The sequence below is a fragment of the Tachysurus fulvidraco genome, chromosome 4, assembly GCF_022655615.1.
Source record: "Tachysurus fulvidraco isolate hzauxx_2018 chromosome 4, HZAU_PFXX_2.0, whole genome shotgun sequence".
In the NCBI taxonomy this organism is placed as follows: domain Eukaryota; kingdom Metazoa; phylum Chordata; class Actinopteri; order Siluriformes; family Bagridae; genus Tachysurus; species Tachysurus fulvidraco.
The window spans coordinates 22,469,458-22,485,275 of NC_062521.1; the positions used below are offsets into that span (position 1 = coordinate 22,469,458).

At 35.2% G+C, this 15,818-nt stretch overlaps 1 protein-coding gene across 1 annotated transcript in view; it reads right to left on the reverse strand.

Moving 5' to 3' along the window:
* Nucleotides 1-12,557: 12,557 nt before the first annotated feature.
* The window catches only part of si:dkey-28b4.8 (sarcoplasmic/endoplasmic reticulum calcium ATPase 2), a 29,746-nt gene continuing 26,485 nt past the window's right edge, over nucleotides 12,558-15,818 (reverse strand). The window contains exon 23 of the mRNA XM_027145965.2: nucleotides 12,558-14,508. Coding sequence (XP_027001766.1) covers nucleotides 14,194-14,508 — 315 coding nt within the window. The 3' untranslated portion in view covers nucleotides 12,558-14,193. The remainder of the gene's footprint in view (nucleotides 14,509-15,818) is intronic.

Consider the following 15,818-nt stretch of genomic DNA (forward strand, 5'->3'; position numbering starts at 1 on the left):
TAAAAGGCAAAATCCGTCACCAGTGTCTCTCTCTCTCTCTCTCTCTCTCTCTCTCTCTCTCTCTCTCTCACACACACACACACACACACACACACACACACACACACACACACACACACACACACACACACACACACACACACAAAACCTTCCTGTTTAAACTTAGCAACTCTGGGTGGCACGCAATCATTTTATCGCTTCTCCAGCTGACACTGCCTTCTATCTCCAGATCTTTTTACTCGTTTACACCTTCATGGTCTTAGAGAAAGTTAGTATTTTATTTATTGATATTATATGTTCATATCAGATTACACTAAGTGACAACCCATCTGCTACTCTGTTACGATTGGGCACATCACCGGTATACTATATATATTTTATTATATATTATATTATATATATATTTATAGAGATGCAAATCAGTCTATATACCTTTGGGTTGGGGAGAAAATTGGAGTAAACCTCAGCATCTACACAGAGGACAGAGATGGAAAAAGTCCAACCCTAGAGATGTGAGGCAAAATAAATAAATAAATAAATAGCATGGCGCTGAAAACAGAAACTCCTTTTTTATCTCAATTTTTTTCCCTGCAAAGCCATGTGATTGTGGTGCACACACTTCTAATATACAGATATTGCGTATATTATAACCTTATAATGGAAATGGAAATGGAAGGGAAAAATTCAATTCAAATTTATTTGTAACTTTTAACAATTGTAGCTTTACAGAACATAAACATAGAACAAAATATTAATATAAAGATTAATATAAAGATTAATATAATACAAAAATATCAGGATTAATATTAGATATATTTATCTACATATCTAAGGCAGCAGAGACATTCATTGCTGCTCAGTACGTTTACTCCAAAAGCACTAGGGTTCTGTTCTGTGATGGACTGTTCAGAAAACAAATGGACGGATAAGCAGGAATTTGATTAGACTGTAGTGCCCTCTAGCGGTTCAAAACAAAGTGTTCAATTTCTATTGTTTTCTAGTGTTTTTAATGTAATGATTTTCGTGGATTTCTGATCTCCTGTAAGGGATCATTTTCATTTGCCACCTCCCCTTCCATTTTTCCAGAGAGTTAATTATTTAAGTCTTATTTCTGTCTGAAAATAGTTTTAATAATAGAATTTTGTTTTAAAACACAATTAACATTTCTGTCATTTAATAGACACCCTTAACCAGAGTGACTTACATTTTTATTTCAGATTATACTGAGCAGTTGAGGGTTAAGGGCCTTGCTCAAGGGCCCAGCAGGGGCAGCTTGGTGGACCTGGGATTCAAACTCGTGACCTTCCTATCAATAGTCCAACATCTTAAACATTAAGCTACCACATCCCTTTTTGTTTGCATTCATTTTAAATATAATCTCTGACACCTCTGATTTTGCCGTATTGCCACATTTCTATATTAATATTTGCGCAGTCTTTTTTGCCAGTTCCTTTACTCCGAAATCCTGAAGTTGCTACAAGTTCCATGACCATCATCGAACAATCTAATCAAGTATTTGAAATTTTTAATAAACATGACTCTCAGTGCAGTCTCACTCCAGCATTGTGTCTATGATGAATCCAAGACTTCACTATAAACTTATTCTATAAATTTACAGATAATACATAAAAGTATTTTATTGTAATTTCATAAATTTCATAAAAGTTTTTTAATCTGCTTCATCCATAATACAGTAACTCACTGTGGCTTTTGGTGGTTAATATTTTTTTGCTTTTGGCTAATGTCTTAACCATTCATGAAGCATCAAAGGAAACTGCAGCAAATAAGTTAATAGTAAAAGTGAACCATTACAAAAAACATGACTCAACGTGACCTTGGACTTAACAATTCCGAAATTTAAAATTAGTTACTTTATGAACATTTTCATAAAATGCCAGTCTAATTCATATTTTTCACAGAAGAACCACAGTGCTGAGGCACAAGGTGTGTACCTATGACTTTATAAAATTGGTACCAGTGGATGTCAATAATGAGAAGGACAAAAATTCTGTTTGGTCCAACATGCATCCATACAGTGACTTGAAGTCTTGTCTGTGTCAGGAATGACATGGGATGCCTGGGTACAGGTGATCATCATCTCAATATGCACATGGGATGCCTGGGTACAGGTGATCATCATCTTAATATGCACCACTTCCGAGAACATGTGGATTTTCCCATTTTACGGTTCAGGTCTTTGTTGAACAAAAGCAGCTGATGTCTCAACATACAGTATTAGCTGATCTGGAACAAGGCTGATGAACTGGTGCATTCTCATTGAAGAGGGCACTGCTTTCATAGATTGCTGCATTACATATCAGCACTTTCCACACAAAAAAACAGTTATGTGTTTGTCTGAGGTTTGCATTCAACTGCTGTTCATCTTGGACGTCATGGCCCTTAGTTACCAACCTGTTTGCTGCTCTCTTTAACGCCTTTGTCTTTCTGCTGCTGATGTGGGTGCCATTTCTTAAATAGGCTGCCTGTAAAAGTTTATGTTGACACAATATTTTGAATAATCTACCTATTTAAGAAAATAGTTGTCATTATTTGCAGAAATGAAAGCAAATTCCAGCAATTTTACACTTTTATGGAATAAAATACAATTTTAAAAAGTGATAATTTGCCATCTTATTTTTATGTGCTGGGTTTGAGCAGTTTAGCTTGACAATACCCTCCCTGACTATGATACAAAGATTTTGATAAAAAAATATGTTAAATAGAGCTTAATGATGTTCCTTCCTGTCAATGATGTCACATATGAATAGAGTCTAAATTGTTATGGGAAGAATGGATGGTGTGACAGGGTTGAGTTTAGACTGAGGGACATAACTCAGCTCTCCATAGCAACATAGCTCTTTATTCAGTATGTTCAGTGGCAGACTGTTGTGTCTATCATGCTCCACTACAAGACTAAGGAAGTCTGTTGTCCCCCTGGCCATTAAACTGTACAATATCTCTTAGGTATGGCAGGGCAGAAACATACAATCTGAGGAGTGACTTAGTACAGTTTTTCATCCGTACTTGTCTTCATTTTACATTTTACTAATATGTTTTTGTCCAATTTAGTTTTTATTTTTTCACACTGGTTTCTACTTTGTTTCCATAAATGACTTGAGCTTGCAATAGTAAAAACTGCAAATAAAATGTTTGCACATTTGCTTAGTCCTGTACAAAAAGGTCTCAGCTCTTCACTAAGTAGCTTGGATATTTCACATTATAAGTCAAAGGATACCATATATCCATCATACAGTCTTATATGCTAATTATTTTTGACCACTGTGCTCAATTTGATTAGTAAAAAACATTTTAAAATATATTTTTTAAATTTTGGATCACTCTTTCAATTTCTGTCATTTTAATATATTTCTGAAAAAAATAAATCTGTTCACATTTGGAAGAATTTTATTTAAAATTACTGCATTATTAATTGTTAACTGTTAATTGCATTATAAATGTTTAATTTCTTTTATATAAAAACCTTAATTCCATTTGAGTTGTAATTATTTAATGGCCAGGAATCCAAACTATAAGTGCAATATGAAAATAAGTAATTACAATAATCTGTAAAAATATTTACTGTAAATTTATTAGGAAATATTTGCTTTCTGTCTGCTTTTATTGTGTTTTGGCCATTGCTGGCTTCACATTTACTACGATAGCCTGCAACAACATTTCACACTATTGTCCTTTTCCTGTAAGCCATTTATGTTTACTATTTTTTCTTTTCCGTGTTTCTTTCATAGCATTGAGGGGTCATTAAAGAAGTTTTGCATGTGGTAGTGCTCTGAGTTGCTTGAAGCCCAACACGTACAGGGTGAATAGGAACAGGACGGATCACGGCACCATTTTGTAGTGGGTTTTCTTCTGCGTTGTGTATGTTATAATGTTCTCTTGCATGGGATAACATTGCGATGAGAGGCACTGCTAGATCAGATGTTATCCTATTACTACTGTACCTAATGGTGTCTGTTATACTTTACTACAGTTGAGAGAACCTGAGAAGCCGAAAGTAAACCATTTGACTGATGTATCATGGTGTGAAGCCTCTTTTATTATAAACATACACAATGCAGAAGAAAACCCACTACAAAATGGTGCCATGACCCGGATATGTATACTATGTTGAATTTATAAGGGGCTAGCTCCGCAACCCATCTCTGTTCGCAGGCATCAAGCTTCGGGTTGGTCGAGATATTCTTGAGCGGGTTGTTATCCGTCCAAACCATAAACCTGTGCCCGTGAAGCCAATGACTGGATTTATCGCAAATGGCCCATTTCATAGCCAAAAATTCGAGCCTACGAGCTGGATACTTAGACTGCGCATGATTAAGCGACTTTGATGCAAAGACGATTGGCCTCGCACCCGCATGACCATCCTGAACTTGGGAGAGTACAGCCACTAGTCGAAGCATCTACTGTACTGACAGTAAAAATGGTTTTGAAAAGTCATGGTAAGCAAGTAGGACCTGATCTACCAGCAAAGTCTTCGAAAACCTCGAACACTCCTCTGCATTCATCAGTCCAGCCATCATGAGTTTCTGGATATCTCCCAACCTTTTCCCCACACCCCTCCCTTTTCTAGGTCTCTTCTGACCGGTCATTCTAGGTCAACTGAAAGAGAGGCTTTGCAATCATGGAACAATTTTCAATGAAATGTTGATACTGTAGTATACAAAGAAATGACCTGATTTTTCCCACAGACGGGGTAACACCATCAACTTCCATCAAGTCTTTCTCTGAGACATTTACGATAGCCTCTACCTTCATAGGATCACAAACCACTCCGTTCTGTGAAATAATGTGACCCAAAAAATTGACTGATCTAGGCAAAAACCTACACTTGGAGGGTGAAAGATCTTGGAGACGTTGAAACACCAACTCCAGTTTCTGTAAACTTTCTTCCTCTATCTTACCAACAGATCATCCAGGTAACAAAGCAAATTCATGAAATTTTGATCACCGAAAATAGTCAGCATCATTCTCACTAACGTATCAGGACTGTTGCAGAGCCCTTGCGGTAAAAGGCTGTACTCATGTAAACCAAGGGGAGAGCTGAAAGCTGTAAATTTATTATCCTCCTCATTTAAAGAAATGTTGTAGATCCATGATGTTAGATCCATGGTACAAAATAGAGTATCCCCCCAATGCCGATAGAACATCTGCTTGGTGAGGGAGAGGATGTGCGTACCTCACCGTACGGGCGTTATGCCAGCGAGTCAGTAAGTCACTGTAAATCACTGTTCTCTTTCCTGATTATTTCCATCTGTTCCATCTCATTGAGTCATTTAAGTTTAAATCTTTGAGGACCAGCTCATCCAAACCAATGTCATTAAAGTGCTTATCACCAGACACCGAGCTCTTTTCTGATAAACTACCACAATAATTACTGCTGTTCATGGCTAAGTTCTGAAAAACTCTTTGTAATTGCACATGATCAAAATCTTCCAAAGCGATGCATGGGTAGACATCAGCCAATTTTGCATTTTTGCGCAGCACAATTTCAGAGTTTGTCGGGTTTATCATTTTCACCGGGCCAAAAAAGAAGAGATCACTAAAACGATAAGCACATTACCGTGGACACAGCGAGAGGTACTAGGTTTAATCACAACTGTGCTGCCCACTGAGAGTTTCAGCCCTGGTGGCAGCCGACCCCGGACAAGGTGTTGGAGAACATTACTTTTACAGTGCTGTCAGACCTAAGAGAAAATATTTTATTAATCTTTATATTATTTTATTCTATTAATATTTATATTCATTTATTCTATCAATCTTTATATTATTTATTCTATTAATCTTTATGTTATTCTTTATAAATAAATAACACACAGGCACTATGATAACACCGGAAGACACTACAGCGCATAGTGAGAGCAGCTGAGAGGATTATTGGTGTCTCTCTCCCCTCCCTCCAGGACATTTACGCGACCCGTCTCACCCGAAAAGCCCTCTGCATTGCAGGTGATCCCACCCACCCATTACACAGCTTCTTCAGTCCGCTGCCATCAGGGAGGAGACTGCGGAGTCTCCGGGCCAGGACCAACAGATTGAAGGACAGCTAAATTCATCAGGCTATCAGGAAGCTGAACTCACTCTCAAACTTGCCTCCACTTCTCTTTTCTGCCACAGGCTCCACAGATCTATGAAGCCAACACTCCCCTTCAGATCCCACATCCCCAGGTCCTTCCACTCCCCCCTCCCACTAACATAAGGAAACATGCACCAGCCACTTTGTGCAGCATTGGTCTGCCTATTCTCCACTGCATCTACATATGCTTTGCACTTTATTTAAATCTCATTGCTAATATTTTGCACCTTGGGACTGAGAGAAATACATTTTCGATTCTTTTTTGTGTATATACTGTACATGTGAAAGAGTTGACAATAAAGAAAGACTTGAACTTGAACTTGAACTTGAACTATAATAACCTTTTCTATGTTTATGTTCTGTAAAGCTGCTTTGAGACAATGTCAATTGTAAAAAGTGAATTGAGTTGAATAGGTTTGATGAAATAAGCAAATCTTCAGGATCCTCATGATACAACCGTTCATGAAACATTGTTTTTAACACATTTTTCATGTCTCCTTTTTTTCTATCCAGAAGCTCCCTGTACTCCAAGACCTCCATCTAAATAACACAGCAGTGTTATACAGATGTCTGGAAAACCCCTGAATGAGTCAGGAAAACAAGAAGAGGACTGGTGAGATAGGGCAGGGTGGATATGTATTGTGCGAGGCATTCTCTAGTGCTGTCCTAGTCACACTTTACATGACTCCTATGAAATAATTTGATGACTGTTCTCTTCTCATGCTTTTTCTTCTGAAATGATTAATGTCCTCAAATCCATGAAACAGAAGAAATGTCCCCTTGGCTGCAGAGCTAAAGTGCTTCTCTTGAAGCTTTTAATATGTTTTTTTTTTTTTTTTTAGCAATTACCTTTTTATTCAGTAAAGTAAGTCACTACGCTTTCTGGAATATGCATATAAATCCAAAATTAATAATGATTAAATTAAAATTGACTGTATATTGATTAAACATTACATTTATTTAGACTCATAGATATAAATATATAACATTTATTCATATAACATTTACAATTTCTGTTAGATATTTAATGCAGCTGAGAAAAATTGCTTGAGTCTGGTCTAGCTCTGTGACTCTGTGGAACTATAATATAATTATTTACTTATTTACTCAAGAACGTCATTGTTTTTTTTTTTTGCGTTGCATTTTGTCGCCTTGTATTTTGTTCATAGGCTACGCTAGATCTTCGGCAACAGAGTAAGGTGCACTATAGTGGCCCAGGGGATTGTCAGGAAGAGGTTCCTATGGAATATAAAACAGCCACCAACTTGTGTTTCAATTACATATATTTATGGCATTATCAAACACAACAGTGTTTACTTATATGTAGCATCTCTTGGGACCCACAAAACACATTCCATGTCAGAAGTATCTGTTATTCAGTAACAGATAAAATAAAATCTGAGAACAATTAATGTGCTTCTTTGGCATAAGACACTAAACAAACAAGAGTCACTACCAACAAATATGGGAATTAGATACAATATGCAATTGCTAATGTTTGTTGGGAAACTCCAACTCCAAAAGTGAATCATCTTACTAATGAAGGATGGTATCTCTATTACAAATTTATATAGTAGAACAAAATCTTTAGTATAAAGATGTAAAAAAAAAAGGTTTGCAAGTGTAATGTCTCATATCCATTTTAACTACAACTAAATCACATAATACATGATACTATTCATGATGTTTATTGTGAAAGTCAAATTGAAAGTTGATGACAAATTCGAAATGTGCAATACAAAACAGGAAATAGGACTGTTGCATGCAGCTTTAACACACATTAGCCAATAATGCACTTCCATTTTTTTTATGTTGTTGAATTTATTTCTGCATTTCCTGCATTTTTGCATTTCCTATTTTATGAGGAATATCAACCTACAATTCATGTGATCAGTAGTACATGAGCTGTAGGTGGTGTTGTAGGTGGAGATGGGCACATAAGCTACCTTAAGATTAGAAATATTTCAGGAATTAGGCTGTAAATTATTGCCTATTAACTATTATAAACATATACAATTATTTAAATCTCTTATTTCGTTTGAAAATTATTCAGTCAATCTTAATATGTCAGTTGCAGTACAGCTATCACAAATGGATACAAACATACACAATATAATACTTTTAAACATGAATTACTATTAATAACATTAATACGGAATGAAATATATCTTTTAGAAAATGCTTTTATATATATTTTTAATTATTAAACATTTATATAACAGAATACTATGTATTAATATAATTGTACTTTGTTATTTCAACCGCAGACATTACACAAGAGATAAAAATAAATGGTCCCTGATGTGAAATTTAACTACTTTATTATTACAACAAGTGAGAAATATGCATATAGCGATTCGTTATTTTTAACAGCAAAATTTAAAGAGCACAAATCCATTTCACAGCTGTGAATAAGTTTCCCGAGGGCTGTTTATTTGTTGGCACCAACATCTGATTCACTGTTCAGCCAGAACAACCACTGATGAAACATTTCACTTTCGTTTTGAATTGCATGTATTTTTTAAGATGGTGGATCATTAATCATTTGTCTGTAGAGAATACTAGATAGCTACACGTGACATCTACACTCCCTGCACACGCACGTCACGCACGTCCCATTGTTTAACACGTCTGTCTTTATTAAATGTTTTTAGACCAGGCTACTACTACTACTACTACTTATTATTATTATCATTATTGTTGTTGTTGTTGTTGTTATTATTATTATTATCTTATTTTAATAATATTAATAATTATGTTAGATATTCGAATGCATATAAGCATCAGTCACAGATAAACCGCTGAACAATAGAAGCACGTGGCTTGGTGCCAGGAATGATGGTTTATTTTCCATTATGTGGCTGGCCGGATGTGTGTGTGTGTGTGTCGCTTTTCTAGTGAAGAGATTATTTCTATCTATTTATCTATCTATCTATCTATCTATCTATCTATCTATCTATCTATCTATTTATTTATTTATTTATTTATTATTTATTATTATTATTATTATTATTATTATTATTATTATTATTATTATTATTATTATTATTATTAGTAGTAGTAGTAGTAGTAGTAGTAGTAGTAGTAGTAGTAATAGTAGTAGTAGTAGTAGTAGTAGTAATAGTAGTAGCTTTGCTTATTGTTCAATTTTTATATTTATTCAACTGAAAAAACGCCCAATAAGCGTTACAGAAGCGTCTCTTTCTATAGGTTACATTTGTAATATATGGCATCCAAGGCCACAATATGGAACAATTATTGGAATGTAAAAGTTTTCAATAATAAAATAAACAGGTGGCTGATATTAAGTAATATTATTAGCTTTCCTTTTAACGGGAAATATACACAACACACCTCTCAGCCAATTAAACCCACTCAATGCGAAGAACATAACACGTCAAAGAAGGTGATACATTAGGTAGCAAGTGAACATTCAGTTGTCGAAATTGATGTGAAACAGGAAATGGGCAATTAAAGGATTTGAGCGACTCTGATAAAGGTGAGATTTTGATGACTAGACCACTGGGTGCGCGTTTCAGCTTTGCACTGGTTATTACCAAAAGAAGAAGTACTCCATTAAAAACCCCTACAATTATGTTATATATTCTAATGCATATAAGCATCAGTCACAAATTAAACGCTGAGCAATAGATGCAGGTGGCTTGGTATCATGAATAATGGTTTTTTCCCCATTATGTGGCTGGCCGGATATGTGTGTGTGTGTGTGTGTGTGTGTGTGTGTGTGTGTGTGTGTGTGTGTGTGTGTGTGTCGCTTTTTTAGTGAAGAGATGACACCAGGATGTACAAGAAGCTGTGGGAAGAAGCAATGATGCGCTGCTGAAAAATCTTAAGTACTGGTATTTATATTGTTATCTTCAAACATTACACCTACCTAAACATTGGTGGTGCAGACCAAGTACATCCTTTCATGTAAACAGTATTTCCTAAAACCGAATCAAGCTAATCTAACCTAATCTAATCAAACATCTGTAAATCTGGTTTACATAGAAGTCTGATCCACGGAACCCCCAATTCTTAAAGGATCTGCTACATGTCTTGGTGCCAGATGTTACAGCACATCTCCAGATGTTTGAGCAGGTTTATGGTTTATGTTTTAGCGGATCGGTGTATATGCCTGTTTCTACTCATTAAAAAGAAACAATACGACAATATTATCAAGAATTACAAAAGCAATTATCTTCTTTTATGTTAATTTTTAAGAGAGAGTGAGAAAACATTTACAAACTACAGCTCTATTCTCATGTTGTGTTCCTGATACACTGTTTTATGCGCAACAAACAACTTAATAATGAATGTGGGATGCTTCCCGAAATAAATTGCGAATTTTTGACAATATTTTCTGACTCTTCTCGGGCTGCCCACATACACAGTTATTCATTGTTCACATGGTGAATAATAATGAATAATAATGTTCACATGGTGAATAATAATGTGTGATTACACACGCGGCACATGTCAACGTGTCATGCTGAGAAATCGCACATGTGAACTGAAACCCATGTTGCATCAAGTATCATATGTCTATAAATAAAAATCGTCTGCGCAATAGTAAGAAGTAAAGCCAGTAATTCAGTGTTCACAGCAATTTACAACTTCCGCTTCATATATAAAAATAAATAAATAAACAAACAAATTAATAAATAAATGAACAAATAAATAAATATTAAACAGTAACTAAGATCACTTGACCAATGTCCTATGTTGCTGTAGATTTTCATGTTTTATAATACACACACACACACACACACACACACACACACACACACACACACACACACAATGTGTATGTATGTATGTATGTAGATTTTGTATATATTATATTTTATTATATATATCTTTTTATATTTATATATATTTATTTTTTGTGTTTGTATGTATATATATATCTCCAACTCCATCATCTTACACCTTTGGGCAGGGAGGTGGCGTTGTTGTGTGGTAAAGGTGAGTCATGCTAGGATTAGGTTACATACTCGTAGCAAATCAACTTGCAGAGTGGGGGAAAAGTTAGGTAAGAATTCCTTAGAATCTGGGGTCACTGTTAATAATGAAGTGGGTTTCCCACTTTATAAAGCAGGCAGGATGAAGGATCAAGAGCATCAGAAGACCTTGAGTGGAACAGACATCAGTCTGAGCCTTCACATCCATCATTTCTCATCATTACGCTTGAAAAGACAAGAGTAAGTTTATTACGCACATATATGTTTGTGTATTTGCTTTTAACATTATCATTTGGCCTATTTCATTTGTGTTATAATACATTTATATGGTATTCTTTTACAGTGCATGTTGCAATGTGTAGTGTTCTGATGCTGCATGTGGTGTTGTCTGCATCAGCTATGCCAGTTACATTTTGTCAAAACACAGAGAGGCAGATTGAGATCATTCTCAATTTGCTGCAGATCATTCGAAAGTCAGTTAATGGGACAGTAAGTGTGTTTTAAGCACTGCAGTTAAAACTAACTTTTACAAAAGGCTTATTAATTATTGTCACTTGCATTTATATAACTCTCAATTAACTCTTAAATAACTCTCAACTTGCAATTTTCTTCCTACAGCCCATAAACCTGACAAAGCAAAGGGACAGCAATCCTATTTTAAACACAGATCAGGTATTACTTTATCTATCTATCTATCTATCTATCTATCTATCTATCTATCTATCTATCTATCTATCTATCTATCTATCTATCTATCTATCTAACCTACAATGTCAATGAAAAGTGGAAAACAATTTAAATTATTTTCTAGTTAAAGAGAATTAAGAGAATTCTGCTGAAATTTATAAATATCTTGCCTATACTCTATGACTAATATTTGAATATCTAGTTATATTATTCTCCTTCTCTATCCTCCTCAGTGTGCAGTTGTACAGAGACTGAGTGACTACCAGGCATGTGAACTTGACTTGTCTCCTGAAGTCTCCTACATGAAAGCAGAAACCAAAGGATTAGTGGAAAACCTGCAGGTAAAACCTTATTTTTGTTGGGAGTACATGGAGAAAATTCTAAGGGCCAGATACAAAACTAATTTGTTTTTACAGGGATTCAAATCTGCCAACTGTGTCCTGTCGACTGCTGTGTGTCCCTATTCACACTTGCCTATGTGGTCTAGGATTGATACCCTTTTGAATTTATGGTCCCAAGATGTTGCTGCATGCACTGATGCACTTCAGAGCATGTGTCCATCTTCAAACTACAATTCTGTATAATTATTAGAAAACTCCTGTTTTTCTGATGATAAGAATCCCAAAATTGTTTGAGCTGATTTAAATATTTGCTATTTATGCTGCTAATTCATAATGAAGGCTGTTTAAATGTGTTTAAATTTTGCATAAATGTTTCTGATTTTTTTTTTTACTTTAATCCCCAATGCCGTTTTTGTAAAATGGGCTATCTAGTATATTTTGTTTGTGTAAATAAATGAGAATATTTCAGCAATTCTGTAATGACTTTAAATGAACTGTTTATTCCCATTCCACTGAGCATTTTTCCATCAATGAAAAGTTATGACAATGGTACCAATTAAATTAATAGCACAAAACAAGAAAAAGCAATTTTGTGAAAAACATTTTTTAAAATAAACATAGAACAATGCGAAATAAAAATGGTTTCTATATAAATATTCTGTCTGGTTGTTTTATTGAATTTTCATGATAAAGTAGACAAAATGCAAATGTAACTAAATTTAAATTAAACCCTGGATGAAGTGGGATGGGCTAATAATGGGCAAAAATAGAACACACTTCCTCTGTCTTTTCTCATTTTGCAGTCACAGCCTTTTCTTTTCCTGACAATAGTACACAAAAAATACTTTCAACATAAATGTGATGAAATGTTAGTTATGATAACAACTGCAATGTAGACCTCTCTCTTATGATGATGAGATTACATACATAGTGGTGCAATAACATGTATGACTCAATTGATCTTCTCAACACTTTTTACTATTTTATTTTATTCCTGACTCTGCAGACTTCAGGAATAACCTCGAGCTTTACAGCTATTCCTTACTTAACTGTGACAGTGTAAGTCATCTGCAGAAATCTTATTACTACAGACATAATTAATAAAGACATGTTTAAAAAATAAAATACACAATGTGAACCTTATTTTCCTTAAACATGCATTAGAAGAGCAGGGAATTCATGAGAAATATTGTCATCCCAACCTTGGAGCAAGTTTTCTGGTCTGTTCTGCCTGATGACGCATACATGAATGATAAAGGCAGGAAGTGGGATTGACTGTTCAGAGTGTCTCCAAAGTGTCACTTTTGGTTTTTTATTGAATGAAGCTCAGTACGGTAAATTTCCCTTTTTAATGATTTGCAGGAATGGTTCTAAAAAAACATAAAATAAATAAATAAAAATCCTACACTCCAGACTTGTTGATACACTTTTCACATTACATGCAGTCAGCTCAAATTTAGTTTGTTTTGAGCTTCTGACCAACTTGATCTTCTCTCCTACTTATGTCACTATTTTTTCCTTATCCTTACAGACAACAAAAAAAAATCTCTTACCATGGAGGTGGCTGTTTATATCTATTCTAAACATATGTTTAAAAAGAACATAAGGAATGCTATAAGAAAAATACAGTACCTGTGAAGATGTATTGTTCACCTTTGAATCGCTCATGGATGTGAATGTTCTGTATTGCCTACAAAAGGGGTACTGTATGCAGGACTTGTTGAAATAACAAATAATTTAAAATAGTGATTTGAAAATAATTCTGTTAAACCTGAAATAATGTATAGCTGTGTGAAGATATTTTAAATTCCATCAAAAGATTACAAATTAAGCATGAGAAAAGGAGCTAAAGATAACGTGTACAAAAACACACACAAAATCACACAAAAATGGGTCTGGACTGAATATGACAAATGCCTGGTTTTTGTTCTCATCTTCCCACTAATTCTGATTGTCCATGCTCAAAATGCCTCCTTCTCATCTTTTTTTTGCGTATATATTCACTTTATTCCTTTTTTGGTTCTGTTACTTACACCCCCTTCCCCTTATTTTGAGCCATCCTCCCACTCTCCCAGTAAAAATTTCTAACGTATAGTTCCCACATTTTCCACCCTACCTATTCCCAGAAGATGTTTGTAATATCTGAGTCCAGGCTGTAGATCCAAAACAAAAGGGGAGCGGAGATGAAGACAAATGCCCAGGAGACACCCTTCAGACCTTGTTGTATTTTGACAGCCAGGCTTGCGAATACCCCGCTGCCACCCTGGCCCTGGTGCAGTCTCTCCTCTTCCTCTTGTTCGAGATCATTGCCTGGTTCAATGTAGTTCCTAGCCAAGAATTTTAGTGCTTCGTCCATAAGGATGACCGGCAGGGACATCTTCAGAACAGTAACCCACTGTGGCCAGGACAGAGGTCGGATCTGAAAAATCATCTGAAATAGAATCAGAGAATTAGTGTGCAGGAATCTTCTCCTGAGGGGAAAGGAAATAGTCAGCCTAATGATCCCATTTCGTATGCTGTCATAGGGTTACAGTAAAACAATTAAATGTAGTAAAGTTTTGCTTTTCCAATGAATCACAGAATGTTACATGAGTCAGCTCAATTCATTCACACACAGTTTGACCAATTCTCTTGACAGATTACGGCAACTTAAAAAAAAAAAAAGTTCACCAACTATTTGCTCATGCTGATCCAATATCACTGATTCAAAAAAGGTCACAATCTGACATTTCCTTTGACAATCCTTTGACTCAAAATGTTTCTGTAATGTAATACTCCTTTAGTTTATTCATTCATATACGTGCATATATATGCATGTAAACATCATATATATAATCAGGCCCATAAATAATCGGACTTTGACACAATTATTGTCAATTTGCTTCTGTACACCACCACAATGAATTACAAATGAAGCAATCAAGATGTGAATAAAGTGTAAACTTACAGATAATTCAAAAAGTTTAACAAAAAAATTGCAACAACTGTGTAGGAATTAGAGCCATTTTATAAATTTAATAAACTAACAATCATAAATATCTGTATTTTTTTTAGTATTTAGTTGCAAATTATTTGTAGTCATTGACTGCCTTGAAGTATGGAACAAAAAGACATTGTTACACGCCAAGTTTCCTCCCTGGAGATGCTTTTCCAGTCTATAACTGCAGCTGCCTTCAGTTGCTGCTTGTTTCTGGGTCTTTCTGCCTTCAGTTTTAAATCAGAATGTGAAAAGCATGCTTAGTTGCTGAGGTCAGTCTGACTTCATTCTTCATTCAGACTTCTGCCATTTCAACATTCAACATAAATTCATTTGCTTTAAGGATCTCTTAGAATCCTGCCTGAGATAGGCACAGGCTCCCCGTGACCCGAGAAGTTCGGATAAGCGGTAGAAAATGAATGAATGAATCTTGATTCCTTATATTCAAACAATCTTGTACTCTACTCTCCTACTGGCCTTTCTGTTCTTGAGTGTTACCAGTGCTTTACACCTAGTGCTTTACACCCCTCTGTATTTACATTTAAGAAGACCTTCTTAGGACATGCCTTCCTACTAAGAGTGTTCATGATATTATGAAGAGGGTTTTTCTTCATCAAGGAAATATTTCTGTAAGCCTGCACTCCAGTTTTGTCTTCTGGCATTTTCCAGGCCTTTTGGTGTTGCTGAGCTCACCAGTGCAGTCCTTCTTGCTTTCACTCTTATAGATCTTTATTTTTTCTCATCCTAATGATGCCCTCCATCAC